This window comes from Cyanistes caeruleus, chromosome 21 (assembly GCF_971803275.1).
Source record: "Cyanistes caeruleus chromosome 21, bCyaCae1.hap1.1, whole genome shotgun sequence".
Lineage (NCBI taxonomy): Eukaryota > Metazoa > Chordata > Aves > Passeriformes > Paridae > Cyanistes > Cyanistes caeruleus.
The window spans coordinates 3,142,863-3,165,211 of NC_141721.1; the positions used below are offsets into that span (position 1 = coordinate 3,142,863).

At 45.4% G+C, this 22,349-nt stretch overlaps 1 protein-coding gene across 44 annotated transcripts in view; it reads left to right on the forward strand.

Annotated features, from left to right (window-relative positions):
• COL26A1 (collagen type XXVI alpha 1 chain) overlaps positions 1-22,349 on the forward strand; it is a 188,941-nt gene that overhangs the window by 125,169 nt on the left and 41,423 nt on the right. For 23 of the 44 annotated variants that reach the window (XM_086859073.1, XM_086859071.1, XM_086859072.1 and 20 more), the window contains one exon: positions 11,644-11,685. The exons of the other annotated variants lie outside the window; for them this stretch is intronic. In XM_086859073.1, coding sequence (XP_086715199.1) covers positions 11,644-11,685 — 42 coding nt within the window. The remainder of the gene's footprint in view (positions 1-11,643; positions 11,686-22,349) is intronic. 44 annotated transcript variants of the gene reach the window in all.

Consider the following 22,349-nt stretch of genomic DNA (forward strand, 5'->3'; position numbering starts at 1 on the left):
AGGAACTTTTTCTCCTCCCCATGTTCTGAACAAACTCTGAGCTATTCATTAAAAGGGAATAAAGAAACAAGCAGCTCTCTCTAGCTGAGGCACTTAATCATATTTGGAAGATGCACAGATGCAGCCCCTGAATGGCCCTGGGAGTCTGAGGCTGGGCTCTCCCTGGGGATATTAGCGGCTCATCGTTCGCACATCAAGCTTCTGTAATGACGAGTGGATTATCAGACAAAATCCCCCTGTGCACCAGCGAATCCCAACTCGTGGCTCTCTTGCCTGTGCAGTTAGACTCCAATTCACAAAATAAAACAGCTGGATTAGCACAGGCCAAGTTATCTGGGGGAGGGGTACATCACGTCCTGTGAGCAGAGCAGGCATGGCCTGAGCTGCATTTCATGGTTTCTCTGACTCTGAGGTTGTCTTGGTTTGTGTGGGGGAACAAAAACCTCCTGAATAATGGCTGTTTCTAGAGTTCCTGTGTGACTTTATGGTAGGGCTCTCCTTCTAAAATTCAGCGTTCTCACAACCACCCATGTCATGGCCAGTGCTAATCATAACCACTCGTTAATTGAAAAATGGTGAGGGAAATTGGTAGCCTGCTGTAGAATGAAATATTCCATGAACATCTGGAGTTTGATGCATATATCCAAGGGGTGTGAAATAAGAAAGCAATTGTCTGTGTCCCCATGGAGCTGTAACCCTGTCAGTAATATATTTTTTGTCCAAGGAATGTAGCAGGAGGGATGAGTTCTCCTTGGAAGAGTATGGACAGTGTTGGTATTGAGGGAAAGGATCCTCCTACCTGCCCCATGACGGGGTGAGAGCCCAGGGCACGGTGTCTTACTCAAGGCTGATGTGAGTGGGGCCCATCAAACGTGGGCAGGAGGTGGCTGGGCAGGTATTTCACTACCTGAAATATCATCCAAGCTTCAGAGTTTAAAAACATGTCATCTACCCTCCACAACGAGAATTCCAGATGCATTCCCATCCCATGATTTTCAGTTAATCTTCCACTGGCTTGTGATTTCTGAGGAGCTGTAGATTGAATCCAGGCATGCTAGCTAAGCTGAATTTCTGAGTGGTAGGGGTTTTTATGTTTGTTTATTTGTTTTAAAATAATTTTTTCCTTTGAAATTCCTTCAATACCGAAGGGTAAATGGATTCTTGGGCACTAATTTAAGATATTGCTACTAATAATAACTTGCTGCTTGCTGTTTGTGAAAAGCTGAGCATCAGCAATGATGAAAGATGAAACTGCCCCAAGTCTCTTGGCAAAAGATGGAGGCAAATATTTCAGAGGTCATTTCAGTTTTGAAATTTGCTTCCTCAGAGATTGTGCTGTGGTAAAGTTTGCCTTCTAGATGTTATCAGAAAAGCACTAGAATTTCATAGTAACTGAAATGAAATAATTTTAGGATGTAGAGTCTGGCGGTTGGAGATAGCCCTGTCCTGCTGTTCTCATTAACCTTGCTGGTCTTACAGGGAATCCAGGTCCAGCCTTTCTCAGTCAACACCTTACATCTCAAGCTCCAAATGATTTGGTTGTCCCCATTCACTGATAACACGCTTGACTCTTGTCCTATTTGCTATCTGTTGACTCTTCAATAAGCTTATGTGGGTTTTTTTCTTTTTTTTTTTTTAAAAAGCAAACATAATCCCTGATTTGCTGGTGCATTAATTGACTTTGCAAGTGAAATAGTGCTCCCTCATTTAACAGTAATGCTGCAGGAGCACCAAGAGACCTCTCAGAGCAGAGCTTTCTGTGGGCATGGAACAAACTCAGAGCTACAGCAGGACCTGCCAGGTGGCAGCTTCTGCAGCCCTAAACATTCCCTTTTTTTTTTCATGGGTATAATGAGGACTCTGAAGTAAATGCTGCAGCTCAAGGGCAGCAATGTAGGAAAACAAATACCTTCTTTTGATACCATCCTAATTTTGATACTGTGTAATACTTGCACAGCATAAAACTCCTATTGCTTTTGGTTCTTAGATGAGTTCAGCTATTCCAGATTTATCCCCTGTTCCTAGTCTGGAATTCTGACCTGTATCTTACTGGGTGGAGCAGGAAGGCTTTACCCAGGCACTGGTAGGAAATTTATTTGTGCTTTTTTTTCCAATCTAAGCTGAATCTGGCAGCATCTTGAGAACAGCTTTTGATTTGTTGTGCTCCTGCAGTTGGTGCCTCTCCTTGGGGTATCTTGGGCCTCAGGGATAAGGAATCAAAATATCTTTCCATTAGGAAAACAGGGCTTGTGTGGAAGCTTGAACTGGGAGGGTGTCCTTTTGCAGAGGCTGTGAAAGCAGGTGGCCTGTTCTGCTAAAAATCATCAAGTGGCTGCTCTGATCTCAGATCAGAAATGAAGTGCCTGTTTCTGTGAGCAGGTGAAAATACCCCAGGATATGGTCAGATTTCTAAGAAATTTCGACACCTACTTACTCTGTTTTTTTTCCTTATCTCCCTCCAGCAATCATAAGTCATGTGGAACACCTTTTTTTCATGGTATTGAGCTGCAGGTTGAAAAAACCTCTGCAGTAGATTGTGAGCAGGTTGCTGCTTTGACTTTTCAATTTATATCACTGAAGAAAAATTTTATTAGTAAAATCTTGGGCAACTCAGCAGTGGATTTTTAGGCTCTGACTGGGTGCCTGGAGCTGCATTTCTTTGAACTGTCTTCTAGAGGAACTGCAGCTGTATAAATGGATGAAGACTGTGGAAAGAAACTATAAATATGGCTTTATTAAGGTGGGTTTTTAAATCAAAGTGACTTTTTGAAATATTTTAATGAACCCTAAAAACTATTTTGCAGTTCTTTCCAACAGTTATGTTACTTTTCAGCAATGGAAGAGGAGGGGGACGTGAAGGAACTGTGGCCATTGCATCTGTGGCAATGGATGGGGCAGTGCCTTTTCCATGGACTTGGCTGGACAGAAAATTTAAAATGTCCAGGGGCTAGAATGCCTCTTCTGCTACTAATTTTCATGGTGTAAAGTGTAGCCAGGTTTCACAGGGATGGAGAGATACCACTGGGATGATGTCAGGGATTGAGGAATCTGGGGGCATTTGGGACATTTCCTGTTGCCCTGCAGCTTTTTCAATGGGCAGTGGTGGATTGTGATTCACCAGGAATGTGACAAACCTACTCAATATATGTTTTCCTGGCTGGAAGTAAATTGAAAACAGTGATTTAGCACATAAAAAACCATGCAAGAATTGCTTGGTGATGGTTTAGTGCCTTCTATTCCCCTTGTGTCCCAGAGAGTTTAGGATCTGTGCCTAAGTGCACATGGCAGGTATCACAATTCCACAAGCCAGCTGGTCCTTGGTGTTGGCTGTCCTGGGAGTTAATGGTGGGCTCAGTAAGAACCACTGAACTGTGCTTCCTTAGCAGCTGGGAGCTGGGAAACGACATGTTGGGGCTTCACATCAGAAAAGACACATTATCCCAGCTTAAATACACATCTCCACATCCCAGTGACTCCAAACCTGGCTTCAGTGAACTCCAAAGGGACTTAAACTGAAACAGGCAGAGACTGGAGATAGGTGGAGGGATATGGGTGGTCACTGGAAAGTCAGGGCTGAACCTCTGGCAGTTCTGTCTTGCTTGTTCTCCACCATAACATTGTGTCTTTGAGGAGAACACTGGGAAAGGTTCCTCACTGAAGGCAAAGGCCACAGCATGAAGGAAATAATTCAGAGAGCTGCTCAGTAGTATTCCAGGGTATAGAAATCGCTGTGATGGAAGCAGTTTTCCTCTGGGTGTGTGCACATGTACATGTCTCTGTAAATGAATGTGCAAAAGGAAAGGCACTGGAGTGCATCATCCAGAGGTGGTCTGAGCTGGGATTTCCACTCAGTAGAGCCTCATGGGGAAGCTTTGTAGCAACTACAGTGTTCTGTTTGAGGAGGCAGAGGTGCTCCAGATACACGGTACCATCGTGGTAAGAATGTTTTTGGCACAGAGGTAACCACCTCTCTTTTAATTCAAGTGTCACATTTTACCCGCTTGCAGTTTCCTGCTTGTATGTTTTGGCTTTTGCCCAGCACCTCGGGCTATGTGTGCTCATCTGGTTTTGATAAAACATTGAACTTAGACAATACATCTTCTTGGACATTTCTTCCCCTTAGATTCAAGTGTGATACAAAGCAACCAGTACTTGATCAGTAGCAGACACTGTTTTTATCAAGCATTGTTGGATGTTCATTAGCCATGAAAGGACTGTAGAGAAAACTTGCCACAGGACAGGTTGGTGCTTCTCCTTCCTTAGCCACCTCAGTGGCTGCCTGTTGGGTGCTCTTTTGAAGCCCATGTTCACACACCAAGCTGCAATATCCAAGTTATTTGGCTGGTGTTTATCTTGCCTCTTTTATACTCTTGCTAGTCTGCTAAGAGAGATAAAAATGCCCATGAGATTTTGAACAGTGGCAGATGAATGGGAGTAGTAACCTCATTAAAAATCATCTCCTCATCCTGACATTTAGGTAGCATTTGAGAATGCAGTGCAGTAAAATGTTGGGTGGAAAGATGAATAAAAAATAGCATTTCTCATGCCCAAGGAGCACGTGTGATCTCTGATATGAGTGTGAGTCACTCAGCCTCTGTGACACACTTCATATCCCTGCTGTATGCAAGGAAAGGATGTACCACATCCATGTTTATTGGACAGTGATCTGAAACATGAAGAAAGGCATTTATCTCACTGAAATTCATCTGTTTGCCTGTCTCCTTTTCACCAGTCACCTGGGCTCCCCTTGGAGGAGGGAGAAGGAGGGATATCTCCAAAGGCTGAGCATCCCTGCCTGGTTTGCATGCCTGGCAAGCACTCCAGAGGTTGCTGTGTCACCACATGGTGTTAGTGGTGCTCAGTGAGCTTGGGATTGCTGCTGTGTTCCTCTGTTAGCACCATCCCTCGTGGAGAAATTGCCTAAATTCCAGTCCCAGGGGAGTTCTGCCTTCCAGCAGGGCACTGTGCTGCTGGGCTGGGCAGGAGCTGCTGCTGGGGATCCCTGGTGTTGTGGCAGGACAGCAGCTCCCACAGCCCTTCCTGTGGTGCTGATTGTCACTGCTGGCTCATGGCTCTTCCAGCAGGAGGGAAATGGGTGACCCTCCATGAAAACCTTCTGGGTAAGTTGGTCCTCATGCTGTTGGGAAACCTGAGTTGCACAGGGAGATAAAAGACACTCAGACTTGCAGAGCAGCGTTGTCAGAGGCTTTAGCCTGACCTCAGGCTCTGACAGACGTGTTTATCCAGCATGAGATAGGCTGGAGGCACTGCACAGACCTCTTTGTTCTCAGCTTTTTTATCTCTTCATGTCTCATCTCCCTTCCTTCCCCTGGTGGACTGAGATGAAAGCTGTGTGCACAAGTTTCCTCAGAGCTCCAATTTAAATACCTCATCCTTGGAGCATATGGGAGGGTTGAGCCACTGAAGCTATTCCACTGGAGGGTTACAGTCCCAGAGCTTTTTTTTTTGGTCTTGTTTCTGGGATTATGGACATTCAAAACTGAGATTGAACCCTTGAACTTTTATGGGAAAGGCTGGTAGAACTTAATGTGCTCTTTGGTTTTCAGCAGATTTTTGCTGAATGTGGAACTGAGTTTTGCCATCTTGCTGCAATACTATACTCCAATAAATAAATGCAGTAGAATCCCATTTAATTTGTATGAGTTGCACTCCCTAAAATCCTCTAGGTTATTTGAACAGATTACAAACCAAACCCCAGAATTTCTCCCTAATTTTCCAGCTGTGCAAATCCATTCTTGGATATTAAAAAGACTAAGTCTCATTATACATTTTCTGTCTCCTGTATCATGACCAATTTGCTAGAAAAATCAAAGATCTAGTTCTTGGAATGTTGTAACTAACAAGTGTTTTTTTAATCATATCTTAATCCTCAAAGGCAGGAGATAATTCAAAGTAAGAGCTGCCTGCAGGTTTCTCAGTGACACTGAAATACCTGATAGACCTTCACTAAATCTGTCTCCAGGTCCAGGGATTAGAAGGCAGCTGACAATTTTCATTAATGATACGTAGGATGAGGGGGAAATCCAACTTACACTCCCTGTATTGGTTGTTGTGATGATTGAAATGTGGTTTTATTTTTGCCTTTATCACATGTACATGGAAAAGAAGAAATACATAGCAGAGGTTCCATTTTTTTGGAGTGTCACTCATCTGAGCCATCTCCGGTGTAAAAAATGAAGTTGCTTTTACAGAAACCATACAAAACCATTGTCAGGGCTTATATGAAATACTGTTGTGTCCTAATAATAACTTCTAGCTGAAAAATCTTGGCATCCTGCAGCTTAGGAAAGGGTTTTAAAATTCACCTTCAGTTTTTGGGCAACAGGCAAAACATGTGGCTCTGTTTAGGAGCTATTTTCGTTAAAGCTTGACAATACAGAATGATAAAATACAGCTGCATTGTTTAAACTTTCAATTTAATTTCTGGTTTGGGTCCAAGCTGTTTCATCAATATGGCGCCATTCATTTCAAAACAAAGCCCTTGGAAGGGTCTCCATTACCCCACCATTGATCAAGAGGGTGTTAAAATGTAGAGCCTAATTATGTTCCTGGCCTGTTTGGAATTCCAAAATTGGATTTTTATAACTGTCAAATTTGCAATCAGGGTAACTTTCCATGACAATTAGTCAGAATTATTAGTGCTTTCCTTGCCAGGGAGTTATAACTAATGGTGGTGGCTCACTTTTCAAGGCTCAGTAAGTGTCAAAGGCAACATATATCTTACAGAAGAACCATTTGACTGCAAAATTATCTGCACTGAACTGCACCCGAGCCTCTACTACTGTTACAGTCATTTTTATCAGTCCTCTAGGGCTGAGTTGTGGCTACAACCTCTACTGCAAGCTCTGCACATAGAATTAACCACTGGGTCCTGCCTTGCAAAATGGGACTCAAGAAATTGTGACATGAGGAAGTTCATCCTTGAGTATTTCACTCAAGCTTACCTTGGTGAGGGCTGGTGCTCAAAAGGCTGCTGATTTTGGTCAATTATTGCTTTGAATCTTTAAAATGAGCAAAGCAGAAACATCTGTACAACCTGTCTGAGGAAGGCTAAATCCTCTCAGCCTGATACCTGACTTGTATCAGGAGCTAAAGCTCCTGTCTGTGTGTAAGGTTGAGTTTGTGCTGAACTAGAGATGTTTGTCCAGGTGGGAATTCCTTCCTGGTACAGCTCTACAAATATTATACAAAATATTCAAGGGGAAAAATGAAGAGATAAATAGTTACAGCAACAAGTTAAGGGAAACCCAAAGACATCAAAGCTGAGGTTCTCACCCCTTGCAGTTTTATGCAGTACTTTGCAGACACGTGGTTTCTCTTCAGCCCAGATCCTGGTGCATGAGGGTATTTGCTCCCAGGAGGACAAACACTGGCAGAAAAGAGCAAACACTGACCCTTGCCTCCTGTGCAACATCAATTTTGGAGGCATCTGTTCAAGATGCAGATGACCTTCTGCTGATATCGACAGATTTTTGTCATCAGCTTCAAGCTTTTGATGGAGCAGTGACTGTGAGAGCTGCCTGGCTGTGGCAGGCAATGACCACATGTCCAACCTTGCATGAATTAAATGAGCTCAAACCAGCCCCATGTGCCTGCTCCTCCTCCCACCCTGTGCTGCCCTTTCTGTCCCACTGCCACAACTGGAACAGCCACGTGGCTTTGGAATTGATCTCCTTGAAAAATAATCAATTGCTCTTTCCAGATTGGGTTATTTTTAATCTTTCTCCTTCTTATCTGGCAGTTTCCCTCTGTGAGGTGCAGATACTCATTCTAAAAGCAAAGGTGGCAACTCAAACCAGTCAAACTGAAGCACAAGTGTCAAATGATCACCTCTGGATTTCCTCAGGCAGTCAGAGCCTGCCTTTTTCCTCTTAAGACATCTCTTTTTCTCTTAGGACATATTTTTTCTCTCTCTTTTTTTTTTTTTTTTTTTCTTAGAACACCTCTTTTTCTCTTAGAACACTTGGAACATCTCTGTGTCCACTGACATATATTTACCTGGACAGTTATGTGACTGTTTTTGACAAAAAGATCTGGAATTTAGCTTTAATGATACAGGTTCCAAGTTGCTCATACCCCTAATCCTGCAGAACGTTTGCCCTGGAAGAAAGAGGGATTGTACTCAGTTTTGCTTAATTAAATCAACCTAAACTAATTGTCAGCTAATAAAATAGTGTTGGTCAGCTCATAAAACAGAAATGAAGATTAAAAGAGCAGTTGCCATGAACAGGTGGTAACTCTGTTTCCAAGTTAGACCACATTACTCTCTGGCACAGAATCTCTGAGAATACCTCATATTCCAGTTTTTTTTCAAAAAAATGTTTATGAAACTTATAAAATATAGAGCTCATTTTATAACCAATTTTCTATCTCACCTGCCAAGAGCAATGGGGGTTGAGCCAGCACAAGGCGGATGCAGAGTTTTAGGCAGAAGTCCAGAAATGGATTCTCTGCACAGGGGTGTGGAATACATTTCTACCTTTGACTGGCCTTTCTCTTGCAATTCTTGAGATTTAATTTTTTCTTTCTTGTTGCTATTACGGAGAAGACCTAGTAAACATTTTTTTAATGTCATTGATCTTGACCTGACACTGTTGTGCAGAGGGAGAAACTTTCTGTTCTCACTGTGGATGCTGTTTAACTCTAGATGGATCTTGAGCTGGTTAACAGGATCCCTCTGGATTTGGCCTTTAGTATTTTTGTTGACTCTGCAGATCTTGCAGAAGGCATTAAACATTTATGTAATTTAATCTGGAAAGGACTAAACTGGAATCTTTCTCTGCTTCTCAAAGTAGAAGCAGAACTCGGTGGTTTGAAGTTGCTGTTAATGGTTGAATGATGAAAGAAAATTTATTGCATTGTGATTATTCTATTATGTGGATAAGAGCACAAAACCATGTGGTTTTGAGCATTTTGTTATGGCTTGCAGGTAATGTTTATGCTCTGTAGTGGTGCAGGGCTTCCAGCACCAAAGAGACTTGCCATTTTCTGTGACCACCCATTCCCAAAAATCTCATGCAGAATGTGCTTGGTTGATCTTATGTTAAGTTTTCAAATGTGAAAGACAAGAGTAATTTTTTTTCCCCTTCACTGAGTATCAACAGCTTGATGCAGCTCCTCAGGCTGCACTGACAGCCTCAGAGCAAAGGGGAGGCTTCTGCCAGACTTGGGGTTAAAATGTGGAGCTTGATTCTTGTTTCTCTGCACTCCCCTTGCAGCTGATGTGGCCAAGGGTAACCAGATTTTAGGCTCTTTGAGAGGTGGCTGTGCTGGTACCTGACCTGGATAAGAGAAGAGAGGAGCAGGACATGAGAAGGGGACAGATCTGTCCTGCTGACTGTCCTGGGAGGTGGAGAAGGTGCTGGAGCTGCATCCCAGTCCTCAGCTGCAATCCTGTGGCTGCTGTAGCCACGGCAGGGAGCAGGGTGTGTGGGACTGGTTTTCTGTAAAGCAGGGCATTACTGTGGCTTGCTGCAGTCTTAAGGCAGACCTATAAAAAGAGGGAGGGGATTCAGACACCTGCCACATCTGACAGGATCGAGAGCTGGACTCTGTGGAGGGAGGTTTCTGTGGGAGGCTGGGACTGCCCTGTGTGGTTCCTGCTGCAAAAGTGCTCCTGGCCATGCTCACTCAATGAATGCCATGTTTTCTATGCTTGCACTTCAGTGGCCCTGTGATCCAGCCAGGATCCAGCCTTAGGATGTGTCCCAGACCCTCCTGCCCGCTCTCTCAGCCCAGAGATGGGCCTGCAGCCAGAGCTGACACAGCTCGGAGGCCCCTGGCACTGGGGATGCAGGAAAGGCTGCAGCACAGCCATCCCCTTGTCTCCACAGCATTTCCTAGAGGCAAATGCAGCTGCCTGGCTCCTGCTGCTTGGCTTGGTGGGAGGAGGAGTGCTGTGAGCTCACGGTTGCTCATCTGAGAAAAAACATGGTGGGAATTTATGGCAATATCCCCTCAAGGATCTGATTTACCATGTCCTTACTAAATGAGCATCACTGAATCCTGAATCTTGGATTAAACTAGCTGAAAAGATTCCCCACACTGGCAATCCCGTGAGGGTCTTGGGGTCAGATCCTGCTGAGACAGGATTTCTGTAAGGGAAAGGGAATAAGATAGTGCTGGCGTTAATTCTGGGCAGGTTTCTGTTCATCCACATGTCCCAGATATACCCAACATTATGAAAACATCTGCTGGGAGTCACACCAGCAGTCAAGTCTCTATTTATTTTCCTCATAGAAAAGGTTTAGGGGGAATGTAAAACTGTGGGACTGGCCTTGGCCCATTATCACTGCTTGTGTGCTTTAAAGCTTGAGTGACGCAGCAGAGCTGGAGGGAAGTTGAAGTATCATCCTTCAATGTGAATTGTTAATCCTTCAAAGAAATGTGTGTGGGCTTCAGTGACTCTGTGAGGGTCCTGAGGGACCCCAGACATTGTCCAGATTTGCACTGGTGAAAATGCACCAGCATCTCCTGTTCCTCCCAGTGAGGATGAGTAGGAGGACCTTGAGCAAACTGGCTGCTCAGCTTCCCAGGCCTTTGAACAAAACCATCCAGGACCCCAAACTAACAAAAAACACATTCAAAGCAATTATCTGATCTTGTTTGGTTGGTTTTAATGTGATGTTTCTAGACACTGCTATAACAAACACACTCTTGTAAACTCTTGTAACAGTTGTTTGCAGTTAGTATCTTTAAGATGGTTTTATGTGTGCTGATCATGACTAATATCCATCACTTCAGTGGGACTGTCACCCTCCACTGCTGGGGGAAGTTTTTCCTACTAAGACAATTATTTTCTCAGCTTGTTTGGCATTTTTCTTTTTCCTTTTATTAGCCTTTTATTCACAAAACACAGATACTGATTTGCTCATATATTTCCAGATGAAAGTGCTTTGTGGTTCACAGACTTAAATAATTAGGTCTTCATAGACCTCAGGCTGGTTATAAAGGCAATTGGAGTCATCATCTCTGGCTTTACACTCAGAAACAGAAAAAGTCTGTAGAGGGAAGGTGACCAAAACCAGCTGAGAAGCTGTCTTTGGCAGAGCTGGGGGCAGACACCCCTCTGAAGTGTCCTCTGTTTTCCTAAGCATTAGGAGATGTTGCTGTGCCCATACTGCTAAAGGCCTTCCCCCCACCTTGATCTGATCTCTTCTTGTCACAAACATAATTTCTAGCACATGCACCAGCTGCTGGAAAGGTGCTGGATTCTTCTCCCCAGGGCTCAGCCAAAACAACAGCAGCTGCTCTCCCTCCTTGCACCTGGGACCATTTTTTCCCCATTGTGTGTGATGGAAGCAGCAACTACCATTACCCAAAAAAACCACCCCAGATCCAACCCCTGCCCCTTCTACACTGAGCCAGAGTGGATGCTGCAGCCTGTTCCCTTCAGGAGGTTTTTCTGAGGTTGTATTTCTTGGAAGCATCATCTCCAGAGGAGGCAGGGGCTGTTTTAGGGCTGTTCAGCCCTCGGGAGGGGCCGGGGCTGCTGCTGGCACAGGGGCAATGGAGGCACTTCCATTCCTCACCAAGTTGTGCTCTGCCAGCTAAGTGAACTTTTCCTGTGCAGGGTGAAGGTTTGCCACGAGCCCGGTGATAATTCCTTGTCTCCCCCCGCAGGTTCCTCTGGCCGCCAGCTCGGCTCCTTTCCCAGCCAGGACCGTAAGTGGGCACCACGGGCTTCCCGGAGAGCCAGAGCCCCCAGCACCCCTGGGGGAGGGGGGCTGTGCCAGCCAGGGATGCCCTTGGCTTGTGGGAGGGGAGGGGGGTCTGTGAGTCTCTGCCTGCTCTTTGCCTTAGTTTCCCTCAAGGAGCTGGGAATGGCCTGCTTCTCTCTGGGAACTGCCCAGGTAGCACCTGATGAGCGCCTGGGAAGGGCCATCCTGCTTTCACTTTCCTCCTTTCTGCTTGGTTCACTGTAGAGAGGACACCAGGTTCCTGGGGCTGTCTCAGGGTACCTGTTGTGCTGTCCTTGCCATTAAAACTCATGCCTCTGTTTCCCCCAACCTGCTCATGCTTCTCAATCTTTTGGGGTGGGATGCTGAGAAGAGCCAGGAACGGGGTTACCTGATGAGGTGAGTACCCAGAGGGAGGGTGGCTGTGGCTTTATTTGCAGTTGCAGGCTCTCCTGTGAGGAGAGAGGTTCCTCAGCCACTGGCATCCAGCAGCCTGGTGTCTCCTCATGTCTGAGTGTGTTGGAACAGCCTCCCCTGAGAAAACCAAAATGGTTTTAAAGGTTGAAAGGGAATGAAAGGTGATTTGTTACTTGCTGGTGTGTCTCCAAACCCATGTCAGAAAGTCACTTGAAAGTTCTCTGGTGCAGATGCAAAAGCCCAGCCAAGGTTTTAAATTCCAAAATGTATCTCCAGTGATGGTTAATCAATGAGAAGCAAGAATTTAAGTGGCAGTCTTTGTGCCTGATGGCCACATGCAGGTTTGTGGTAGATGAAAATCGTGGCAGCTCTGAAGCAGCACATGCTGAGTTATCCCAGGTGCTGGGATAGGCAGTGGTGTGACAGGGCATGAGGAGCTCCCACTGCTCTGCCTCTCCTTGCTGAACACACACTCACCAGAAAAATCCATGTCTCAACAGCCCAGAAGCTCCTATGAAGCCTCAGGTTAGGACAAGCCCCAGTCTTGTGCCCCACCCTCTATGGAATTGTGCTTCTTGCTGTAGCTGCAGTTCATTTCTGTGAGCTCTGGCCAGGGGTGTCACAGCAAGTGCTGCTGATTCCTCATGGAATGTTTGTTCAGGCTGGAATTGGCCCTGGGTCCCAGGCCCAGCTGGAGGAGTGGGAAGCAGCCAAGCAGGGCAGAGAGGGCAGCCTGGGAAGGATCTGTGTCAAATCTGCAGTGCTGCATCCCTTGGGTGAGACCCTGAAGATGCCCAACACTATTCCCAGTGCTCACTATGGAGACCAGAGATCATTTGGAGTGTGTAACAGCTTCCTTGAAATTCTTAGTTCTTACTGTATCAGGAAAAAAATCATTGTCTGAATAGAGAAGCCAGTCCCAATCCTTCTAGGAGGGAATGATCCTTCAGTTCTTGTTTCTGTCCTCATTCCCTTTCCTGGTCTCTGCTGTGGTTTGGGGTGCTGACTCCCCCCTGTTAACTTGGGCATGTCCTGGCACACAAATGCACTTCTCACCACAGTGACCCTCATGCTGGAGCTGCCATGTGGGGGAACTGATGGCGTGTCCAAGGGCACATGGGAAAGTACTGTGCCAGCAGAAATTATATCTACATTTTCTGCAGTCCTCATTATTGGTCCTGCCACAGATCACTCTTAATTCTGGATTGTCTTTTTAAAGTGGTGATTTGTTTCCTTGAAACTTTGTGCTTCAGTTTCTCCCTTGGTGGCTGTGCCCTTTTCAACATCTGTCCTGTTGGGTATTCACTTCAGGCAAGGTGGGCAGGTAATAACAGTGTTATGTTTACCTCTGGGAGGCTTCCAGAAGTGTGAGCTGCTGCTGCATTTCTCAAAGGTACAGGAAGGTCTGGGTGTTTTCTTTCACACTGCAATGTTCCTCATGGGCTCCTAAGCACTGCAGTACACAGAGATCTGCAGATGCTTCTGGCTGCACTCAGGCACCTCCAGCCCTTCCCAAGGTGGGTGTCTCTGCCTGGCCTTTGCTATTGGCTGTTTCTGAGGCTTCAGCCCATTAGAAACTTTAGTTTCAGGGAGTGAAGTGGAATTTAAACTATCTGAATATAGTCCTTTGTGTCAAATCAAATGATTTGTTAAAGTGAGGCCAGATTTGTGGGGAGAATCAATCTTTTTTATTAGATCAACTGATGTGGAAAAAGCAGACAAACTCTCAGGCATATTAACCCTTCTGTTTGCCTGTGTAGAATGAAGAGACCTGTGTGCCAGGGGAGGCTGTGCTTTCACTCTGATTGTTCCTCAGCAGTCTTGGTCTGAACACAGGGATGGGTGGTATTTTTAGGTGTGCTTGTACACTTTTTGGGGAGAAAGACTTATCTCCCTCTGTGTTTGGACACTAGATGTTAGTACAGAACAAAAAATGGGCTCTGCTCTGCAGCTGACTCATTGTGCAAGTCTGGGGCTAATTACTGAATCCCTCTGTGCCTCGATTTCCATCTGTAAAATGTCACAGATGCCCACCATTCATAAATCGCTTTCAGATTTCCAGATGAGGTGCTGTGTAAGTGTAGAACAGCATTAGTTTATGCATATTGTGCTGGAGGATAATACAAACCACATGCAGCAGAGGAGCCTCACAGATGTGTCTCTTTCCACTGCAAAAGGCAAGGCCCCGCCTGATGATTTAGCACAGCACTAATTAGACTAAAATAGGAGATTGCTTTTGTTCTGATGCAATTGTCACCATTAAAGTCCTCATTTCTCAATGGCTCTTGGTAGCCCAGTGCTTCCCTGTTGAGGAGAGCCTTGCCTGTGGAAGCATAGCAATTTCCAGCACCCCCCGTGCCCTCATTCCACACCTCTGGAAAGGGACTGGGCCATGGTTTGGTGGGAATGTGCATCCTGCTTGGCCTCCAGCTGCACTTAGCACGTTTTTTGCTGGCATTTTCTAATCTCCAAGCAGAAGCATTTCCAGTGCCATTCCTGGGTGTTGCACACACAGGAATCCCCATTTATCGATAAGAAAAGCTGTTCCCATGGCTCTGGGCGAGCGAGAGCCTGGCAGCTGTTCAGCATTAAGTCAATTCTCAAAGTTTAAAGGATTTGTGGGCTGTGATGGTTTGGGTTCAGGCAATTAACTCTGGTGAAGTGCCTGAGAGTGCCTTGCAGACACATTTCATGGAGAAGATGAACTTAAACAGTTAAGAGTTTAGAACTCTTAAGTTAAGAACTTTGATTTGATGAAGTGCCCTCAAGTTTCTGTATTGTGCTGTTGGGGCTAAACTCTCAGTGGGTACAAAATCCAGGAGCTCTCTGACTGCAGGAGAATTATGGTTGTTGCTTCCCATTGCAATCTGGCCCCGTGCTTGTTTCAAAGTGCCAAAATCACCCCTGTTGCCAGTGGCATCACGTGGCAGCAGGCACCAGTGACCGTGCATCGGCCTCTAAAGCTCGAGCTGTGTCATTTCAAAGCCCTGCTTGGAGCTCATTTGCCAGTGAATTGTTGCCTGGTGCTCAGGAGTGACTATTGATGGTGTGGGGTTGGAGGGATGGAGGTGTCTCTGGAGGTATCCAGTTCCTTCATGGTGTATTGTAGGCAAATTGCACCGTTCTGGGTTTGTCCATTTTGGACTCGCTGGCTCTTCTCCCTGTTCCTCATCAGTGCTCAGAGGGAGGGTCAAAATTCATTGTCCAAACCTCCACAGCTGTAAGAGTAACATAATATTGAGGCAGAGTGTGTGGGGTGACAGGCGTGGGAGAGAAGATTGGCTGACACCCAGCCTTACCCAGTGCTTGCCATGTTCCAGGAGAAATCTCCCCAGATTCATGGGTCTAAACTTGCCATGTAAGGCATTTTTAAGGAGAGTTTCAGGGTGGAATAATCTAGAACCACAAAAGGAAGCTCCTGAAACTGCCACCAGCATGAGGTCTCTTAGGGGACATTGGGTCCATGTCACAGGTCAGAGAAAGTTCAAATGGGAAAATGGTGATTAAAGGCTTGGTCCCATCAGAAAGTGAATAGATCCCCCTGCTTGGGAAGTATTCAGTGAGTTTTGGATTAAAACAACAGAGTGCAGAAATCCTGGAAAACATTTTGATTATGAATATCCTTTGATTTTTCAATCTAAAATGAGTTGGAGGTGTAGCTTCTTTAGAAGAGTTAAAAATCTGAAGCTGAAACTGAAATGTGTCTGGCTAAGCCCAAGCAGATATTTCCTTTACTAATTTTTCTTCACCCAGAAGTTAACAAGGCAACAACAGAAAACAAACCCAAACAAAAAGTGCTTTGCACAGCTCTGTGCTCAGCACTAATGGGATGCAAGTGTTACCTTGTTCTTCACGTTATGGAGACCAGAGGATGTGAGGGATTTGCTGGGTCCCCTGAAACCCCAGTGTCCCTGGGTGTCCTGGAGAACAAAATCACAGCTGCAGAGGAATGTGGAAAGGATTCCTCTTCCTGCTGCTCAGATCTGTAAGGAGCACTGCTGAGCTCGGGGGGATTTAGATAAATCCAGCAAGGGGTAACGAGAGCATTAGGCAGAGTGAGGGTCCTTGAGGGGTGTCCTGTACCCCTGAAGCATTTCAGCCCAGCTCCCAAGGGCTCAGTGGTGGTCACTGTGCAGGGCAGGGCTGTTGGATGAGAGCTGTGGGGGCTGTTCAGAGCCCCAGGGAGTGGGGGAGAATGGACAAACCATGGTGGGGTGAAACCTGAGGCTGAAATGCTGACATGGGAAATTGAACCTTTGCAAAAGTGCCCCTGGCAATAGTAACAATACCAATCATCATCATCATCATCATCGTCATCATCATCGAGCATTTACTAGAGAAAGAATGTGCAAATGTAGGATTTTGATGCTCACTGAGCCAAATTCTTCTGAATTCTGACCATCCTTTTCAGTGGCTCCAAGAGTTGTTTTCCTTATTGGTCTTTCAGCTGATTTTTTTGTCTTGGCTGAAGGAAGCCAGTGCTAAATGTTCTGGATGAGGAACAACAAGAGCTTGACTGAGCATCCTGAATGTCACACATTTGTGGGTTACAGGGACTGTGCAGAGAGGAGGTGTCCAGCCCTAGAGCTGCCCTGCAGCTTTGCAGACCCAAGTAATAAAACTCAAAGCAGGGGTAGAATTTGAGGTCAGAAATCCCAACTGGAAACAAGATGCTTATTTCCTATCCAGTGGTTAACTTTGGATGCAGTTCACTAAGGAAACCTTGGTTGTCTGGCTCTGGAGTGTCTTTATGAAACACAAACCCCAGCTCAGCACACGTTGTTTGGCTCAAGACTGTGAGAGATTCCCTGACCTGCATTACACAGGTGCAGAACCAATATTGTGAGAGTCCCTGCAGACTCCACGGTGAGCCTGATTCAAATGTTTCCTTTTGTCCTGTCTGCTTCCTTATTTCATGTTACACTGCACCATATTTTGACTGCATTTTCCCCCTGATTGTTCCTCCCAGCAGGGAAAAGCAGTCTGGTTTGTAAGGATGTGAAGCCATCTCAATGTGAGATGAAGTTTGGAGTGCAGTGGAGTTTCTGTGCGTTCTTCACTGGGGTCAGGTCCCATGAAGTTTCTCTCCATGTCACAGAGCAGGGATTGAGGGAGAAATGAATTTAGTTCAACGATGGTGGTATCAGACATGGGATTTTGACATAGTGAGGACTGGAGCAGCTGTAGGAGGAATGTTCTCCCCTGGGAAGGAGCCCCAGGCCCTGTGGACATCGTGCCCTCAGCTCCTTGGCTGGAAAGCGTGTAGAATCCCTCTTTAATTTGGGAACTTTTCATCTAGTTTAAATTCACCCTGTCTTCCTGTGAGAGGTTTGTAGATACATACTATTCATCCACCTTATTTTCTGTCCTTTTATTTGCTTTGTCTGCTCCAGCTGTGAACCAGGGGAGGGCTTGTTTGGTGCATTACCAAAATTATTGGGTAGCCCCAGTGCCACCAGCATCACTTGGAGCTGCAGGATCAGCAGCTCCAGGCAGCCAGGCTTTAGCAAACTCAAACTGGACAAAACCTTTGTTTTCAGGGTAACTTCAGTCAGGCTGCATTAATGAAATATCCTTGGTGCTTGTAAAAATAAAGATAATGCATTTCTGTCCAAACATGTTGCATCACAAGCCAGTCATTCCCTGCTAAACCTTTCTCTGGCAGATAGAGATGGATTGAACATGGATCTCACAGCTGATGGTTGCCTGTGAATAAATGATCCTGATCAAATTCCAAACGCTGGTGGAGCACCAGCCTCACCAGCAGGATGGGGAAGAGCACAAATCCCCAGGCTGAGAGGAATTATGGATAAAATTAGTGACTGTGCATGTGTGAAATCTTAAATAAAACAATGTGAGTGATGTGAGCTGTTTAAGAATAGACCTGGGTGAATAATGGAGGGGTTTTGGTTTGATTTGCCAAATGAAAAGAAACAACTGGAAAGCAAAATGGTTTGGGAGAATCTGAAATGGAAAATTTTAAGGTTTTGACACAGCGTAATAACTAAAATATGGGTTTTGAGTCAACCAGAATTGTTTCTTTTGACCCAAACAAAACCATTTACTTTCACTTAAGACTATTTAATTTCTTCATTTATTTTTAATTCAAGTGAGATTTGAAAAGAATGCTTTTCAAACCTTAAGGCTGAAACATTTAATTCAGAAGGTATGAAAAATCATTTAAGGGAAAAACCTCTAGAGATAATATTGCAAAACTTCTAAAAATTTCACCCATTTTTTTTCACTTGAAACCATGTACCAAATTCTGTGTAGCTTTTTGAATAGTAGTTGTTGCTCCAACAACTTGGAGGAATTTGCATTTTATGGTAAACTTTCTTTTCACTCAGTTTTATTGAATTTATTTATTTGCAGACATTTCAAAGTCACCAAATATCATGATAATGAAAAAACATTTATTGTTTGTTTATGAAAAAAATAAAAGCCTTTCCCTCTTTAAGAAGGAAAAGAAGAAAGTAGAAACAAAAATGAAGTATGAACACTTTACAAGCGGAAAAGGATCAGATAGCAGTTCTCATAAGAAAGGAAATCTGAGCTGCTTTTTAAAGATAGCCAGTAAAGTTAAGGGTAAGGGTTGTTATAATAGAGATATGAGAGACATTACAAATGGGGGAATTTTGGCAGTGATTGGGGTCTTGTTGCAGAGATGGTGAATTATCTGGAATGAAGGTAAAAAGGCAAAAATATTCTGGAGGTGTTCTGTTTCATATTGATAGGCAACCTAATAACTCACAATTTCCAGGTGAAGATAAAACATTCCAGCCTGCAAAATCCTGATGTGAAAACTGTGGGAAAGAACAAACCCTCTTTGGTCAAAGAAACCATCTTTAAGTTTCTCTTAGACCATCTTAAGTTTTTTCTGAGCTCCAGGCTCCTGTGGGAGATGTTTTAATTGTGCTGATGACCAGGCTGAGCGAGATGTCACGGTGCTCTGGCTGTCCCAGTCTGGAACCTGGGTCACACAATGGTCTGAGCTGGAAGGGACCCTGAAGGATCACGAGTCCTCTTGAGTGAGCAGGACATGTGGTGTGTAAAAATGCAGGGTGAAAGGTGAGGCTGTGGCTCAGGCACAGGGATGTGGAGCATGCAATGTGTGCAGGTCAGCCAGAACACAGATTCTGTGAAATGCTGGGAAGAGGAGGCTCTGAGTGCACAGCTCTTCTCTGGGTTGGGTGACTTGGCCTTTCTTTCCCAGCATCAGGGCTCTGACAGTTCCTGTCCAGCAGGGCCCTTCCCTTGCCACTGTCATTGCCAAAAGGGGAAAAGGAGGGGCAGGCACTGATCTCTCCTCTGTGGTGACCAGTGACAGGATCTGAGGGAATGGCCTGGAGCTGTCTCAGGGATATCAGGGAAAGGTTCTTCCCCAGAGGGTGCTGGCACTGCCCAGGCTCCCCAGGGAATGGGCACCAAGGCTGCCAGAGCTCCAGGAGTGTTCAGACACCGCTCCAGGGATGCCCAGGGTGGGATTGTTGGGGTGTCTGTGCAGGACCAGGGGCTGCACTGGGTGATCTTTGAGTCCCTCCTAACTCAGGATATTCTGTGATTTTGCACACAGCAAGTAAATATCAGGGCAGTAAACAGATCAGTGATGGTTAATGATGCTACACTAAACAAAACTCAGAGAGCTTCCCCTTGCAGAAACAGCTCCTGCTCTGGCTGTGCTGGGACTAGAGCTGTGGGAACCTTCCCCTCTGCAGCTCTCCAGACCTTTGATTCCCAAGCCTTTCCTCCTCAGGCCATAGGCTACCGGGTAGCAGAGGTGTCCATCCCCTCCCTGCCTGCTGTCAGCCCTTTGCCTTTCACTGCTCAAACCCTGCTGCAGAGCTGCACACACAGCCCACTCTAAACAAGCACAATTAATAAAACCTATCTAGCCAACATCTGACTCTCATTAGAGGAAATGTGTTGAAAAAACAGATCCCAGGTTGGCTGTGATTTATGGCTTGGGCCTGCTATCCTTCACAAGCACTGGCGAAAGCTTTTGCAAAGGGCCAGAACATAAACTACTTAAGGAAACTCAGTAACCATGTAAAAAGGCTGGAAGGGTCAAATCAGACAAATTAAAGAGAGGTGGAGATGCAAGCCCAGGCTGGCTGTCCCCCAGCTGAGGGCCACCTAGGTAGGCACAGAAGATCTGTGTTCATATTTCTGCTGTGGAATTTGACTTGAAATTCCTCCTGTGCCAGTGTCAGAAAATGTCACTGTTCTTTTTCTGACTAAAGTGTGTGTATGTGTGTGGCAGTAAGGGGATGGAGGGGTCTGTGGTCTGGTGGTTTCTCTCAAGAGTGTCAAATAAAACACCAGTGCATGAGATCCTAGGTGCTCACTGAGTTAATGGTGCTTCCTATTTCCCTTGGGAGTTTAGAGCTCATCCTTTTCTCTTTGCAAAGAAATGTGGTTGACTGGGTGAATTTAGTTCTTCCAGTTTTGCCCTGAGACTGCTTTGAACTTGTCCTGGTGGAGTGTGTCTGCTGAGAAAAGCTGGTCTGCTTACATTGACAGATAAAATGTTCTTCCAGCTGGACCTTCTGGAGTGTGTGTCACTGTTCTGCCAGGGCAGTGCAGCCCGAGCCGTGACTGTGGTGGTGCAGGAGCTGCTCCAAGCAGAGCTGGTGCTGCACAGTCAGAGCTGCTGGGTTGAGTTTCACACAGTGAAGCTGCTGTTGCCTTCCCAGCACTCCAACATGGGCTGTTGGCAGCTCTGGTTTGCTCCCCTGCCCTGGGGATAACCCAGCCTGCCCTCTTTGACCATGGCCATGGTGGACTAGATTAGATGGAGGGGGAAGAGCTGCCAGGCAAGTTGTATCAAAAGAGTCAAGTTATTTCATTTGTTTCTCTGCGTATATGTTACATTTGGTCCTTTTTCATCCTTTGACCTTGGATCCTTTACAGGTTCTTTACATTAAACTAACAATGGATGAAAGGAAAGTGAGCCTGGGAGGAGGGAAGTGTGTTGTTTGGAGTGTGAGCAGGTTGAAGCATGAGCTGCAGATGTGATTCTCATGTCCCCGAGCCTGCCTGCATGCTACGCCCCATTGCATTGCAAGGTTGAAGTTTCTTGTAATAGCAAAATATGGTCTTGAAAAAAACTGGCTGCAAAGACTTTATTTGTTTAAACAAAGGCTTTGTGATTCCAGAATTCTCTCCCCTTTCATATGCTATAAACCACCTCCTCCACCTCCTCTCTGAAACACAAATTTTGGAGCAATCCATCAAGAAAAAGAGAGACAGAGCCTTGATCCCTTGACTTCAGTTGAGCTATGCAATTTATATCTACTGAGCATCTGGCTGTAGGGAAACCAAAAGCTCTTTTAATATTCTGCAGAGACTCTGGGTGTACAAATGAGTGTGGGCTGTCAGAGCTGAGAAATGGGGCAGAGGTGCCAAGAGGTTTCTTTGCCTTTTCACACAAAACTGACCTGTGGCCCCATGGTGAAAGCTGGGCTGGTTCTTCTTTTACTGCCCCCAGTGCCACTGTGATAACTGTGCTGAAATCATTAGAGCCCTGTTGGTATCAAGCTTTTACCATACTTCTCTCGTTAGGATTTAAGTGAGGTGTTTGAAGACTTGTGGGGCTTTCAGGCTTGAGAAGCTGAAGTGTGCAAGTATTTAATAATGAAATTATGCAAAGCAGGAGTGCCAGGTTAACAAGGTACCCAGAGTCATCATTCACTGCTTTAGGTCACTCACAGGGGTGTATCCAGACTGGAAGCTCAGGCACACATCTGATGTCTGTTGGCAAAGTTGCGGCACTGGAGGCTCATCTTTAATCAAAGATGGGTCGAATGTATCAACCTTTGTGTCAGGGTTAAGGGGGTCACAGCTGGTACAGGGTACCAAGGTTGTTATTTTCCAGGATGTGAAATCTTCCACGTCTCCTCTGCAGTAGAATTTTCCATCCTTCCAGTTGCATTCCAGTTGAAAGGAGGAATGGGAAGGGAAGAGATGTGCTGGGACAGTAACTGCGAGACATCGTGGAGACAGACTGGCTGTCACAGGATATGCTGGTACTGTCTCATGTTCATTATCTCACTTATTTATCCTCCCTGCTGGAATATTTCTAAAACAAATCCTACCATGTGTTTTGAGGCTGGGATTCATAGAGTGAAATCACAACTCCTTTCTCAGAGTTTAGCTGGAAAAATACAAATCTGCCAACTAAGAGTAGAAGGGAAATAAACTGTGGTTCTGTGTAGCAACAAGTGATGGATATCT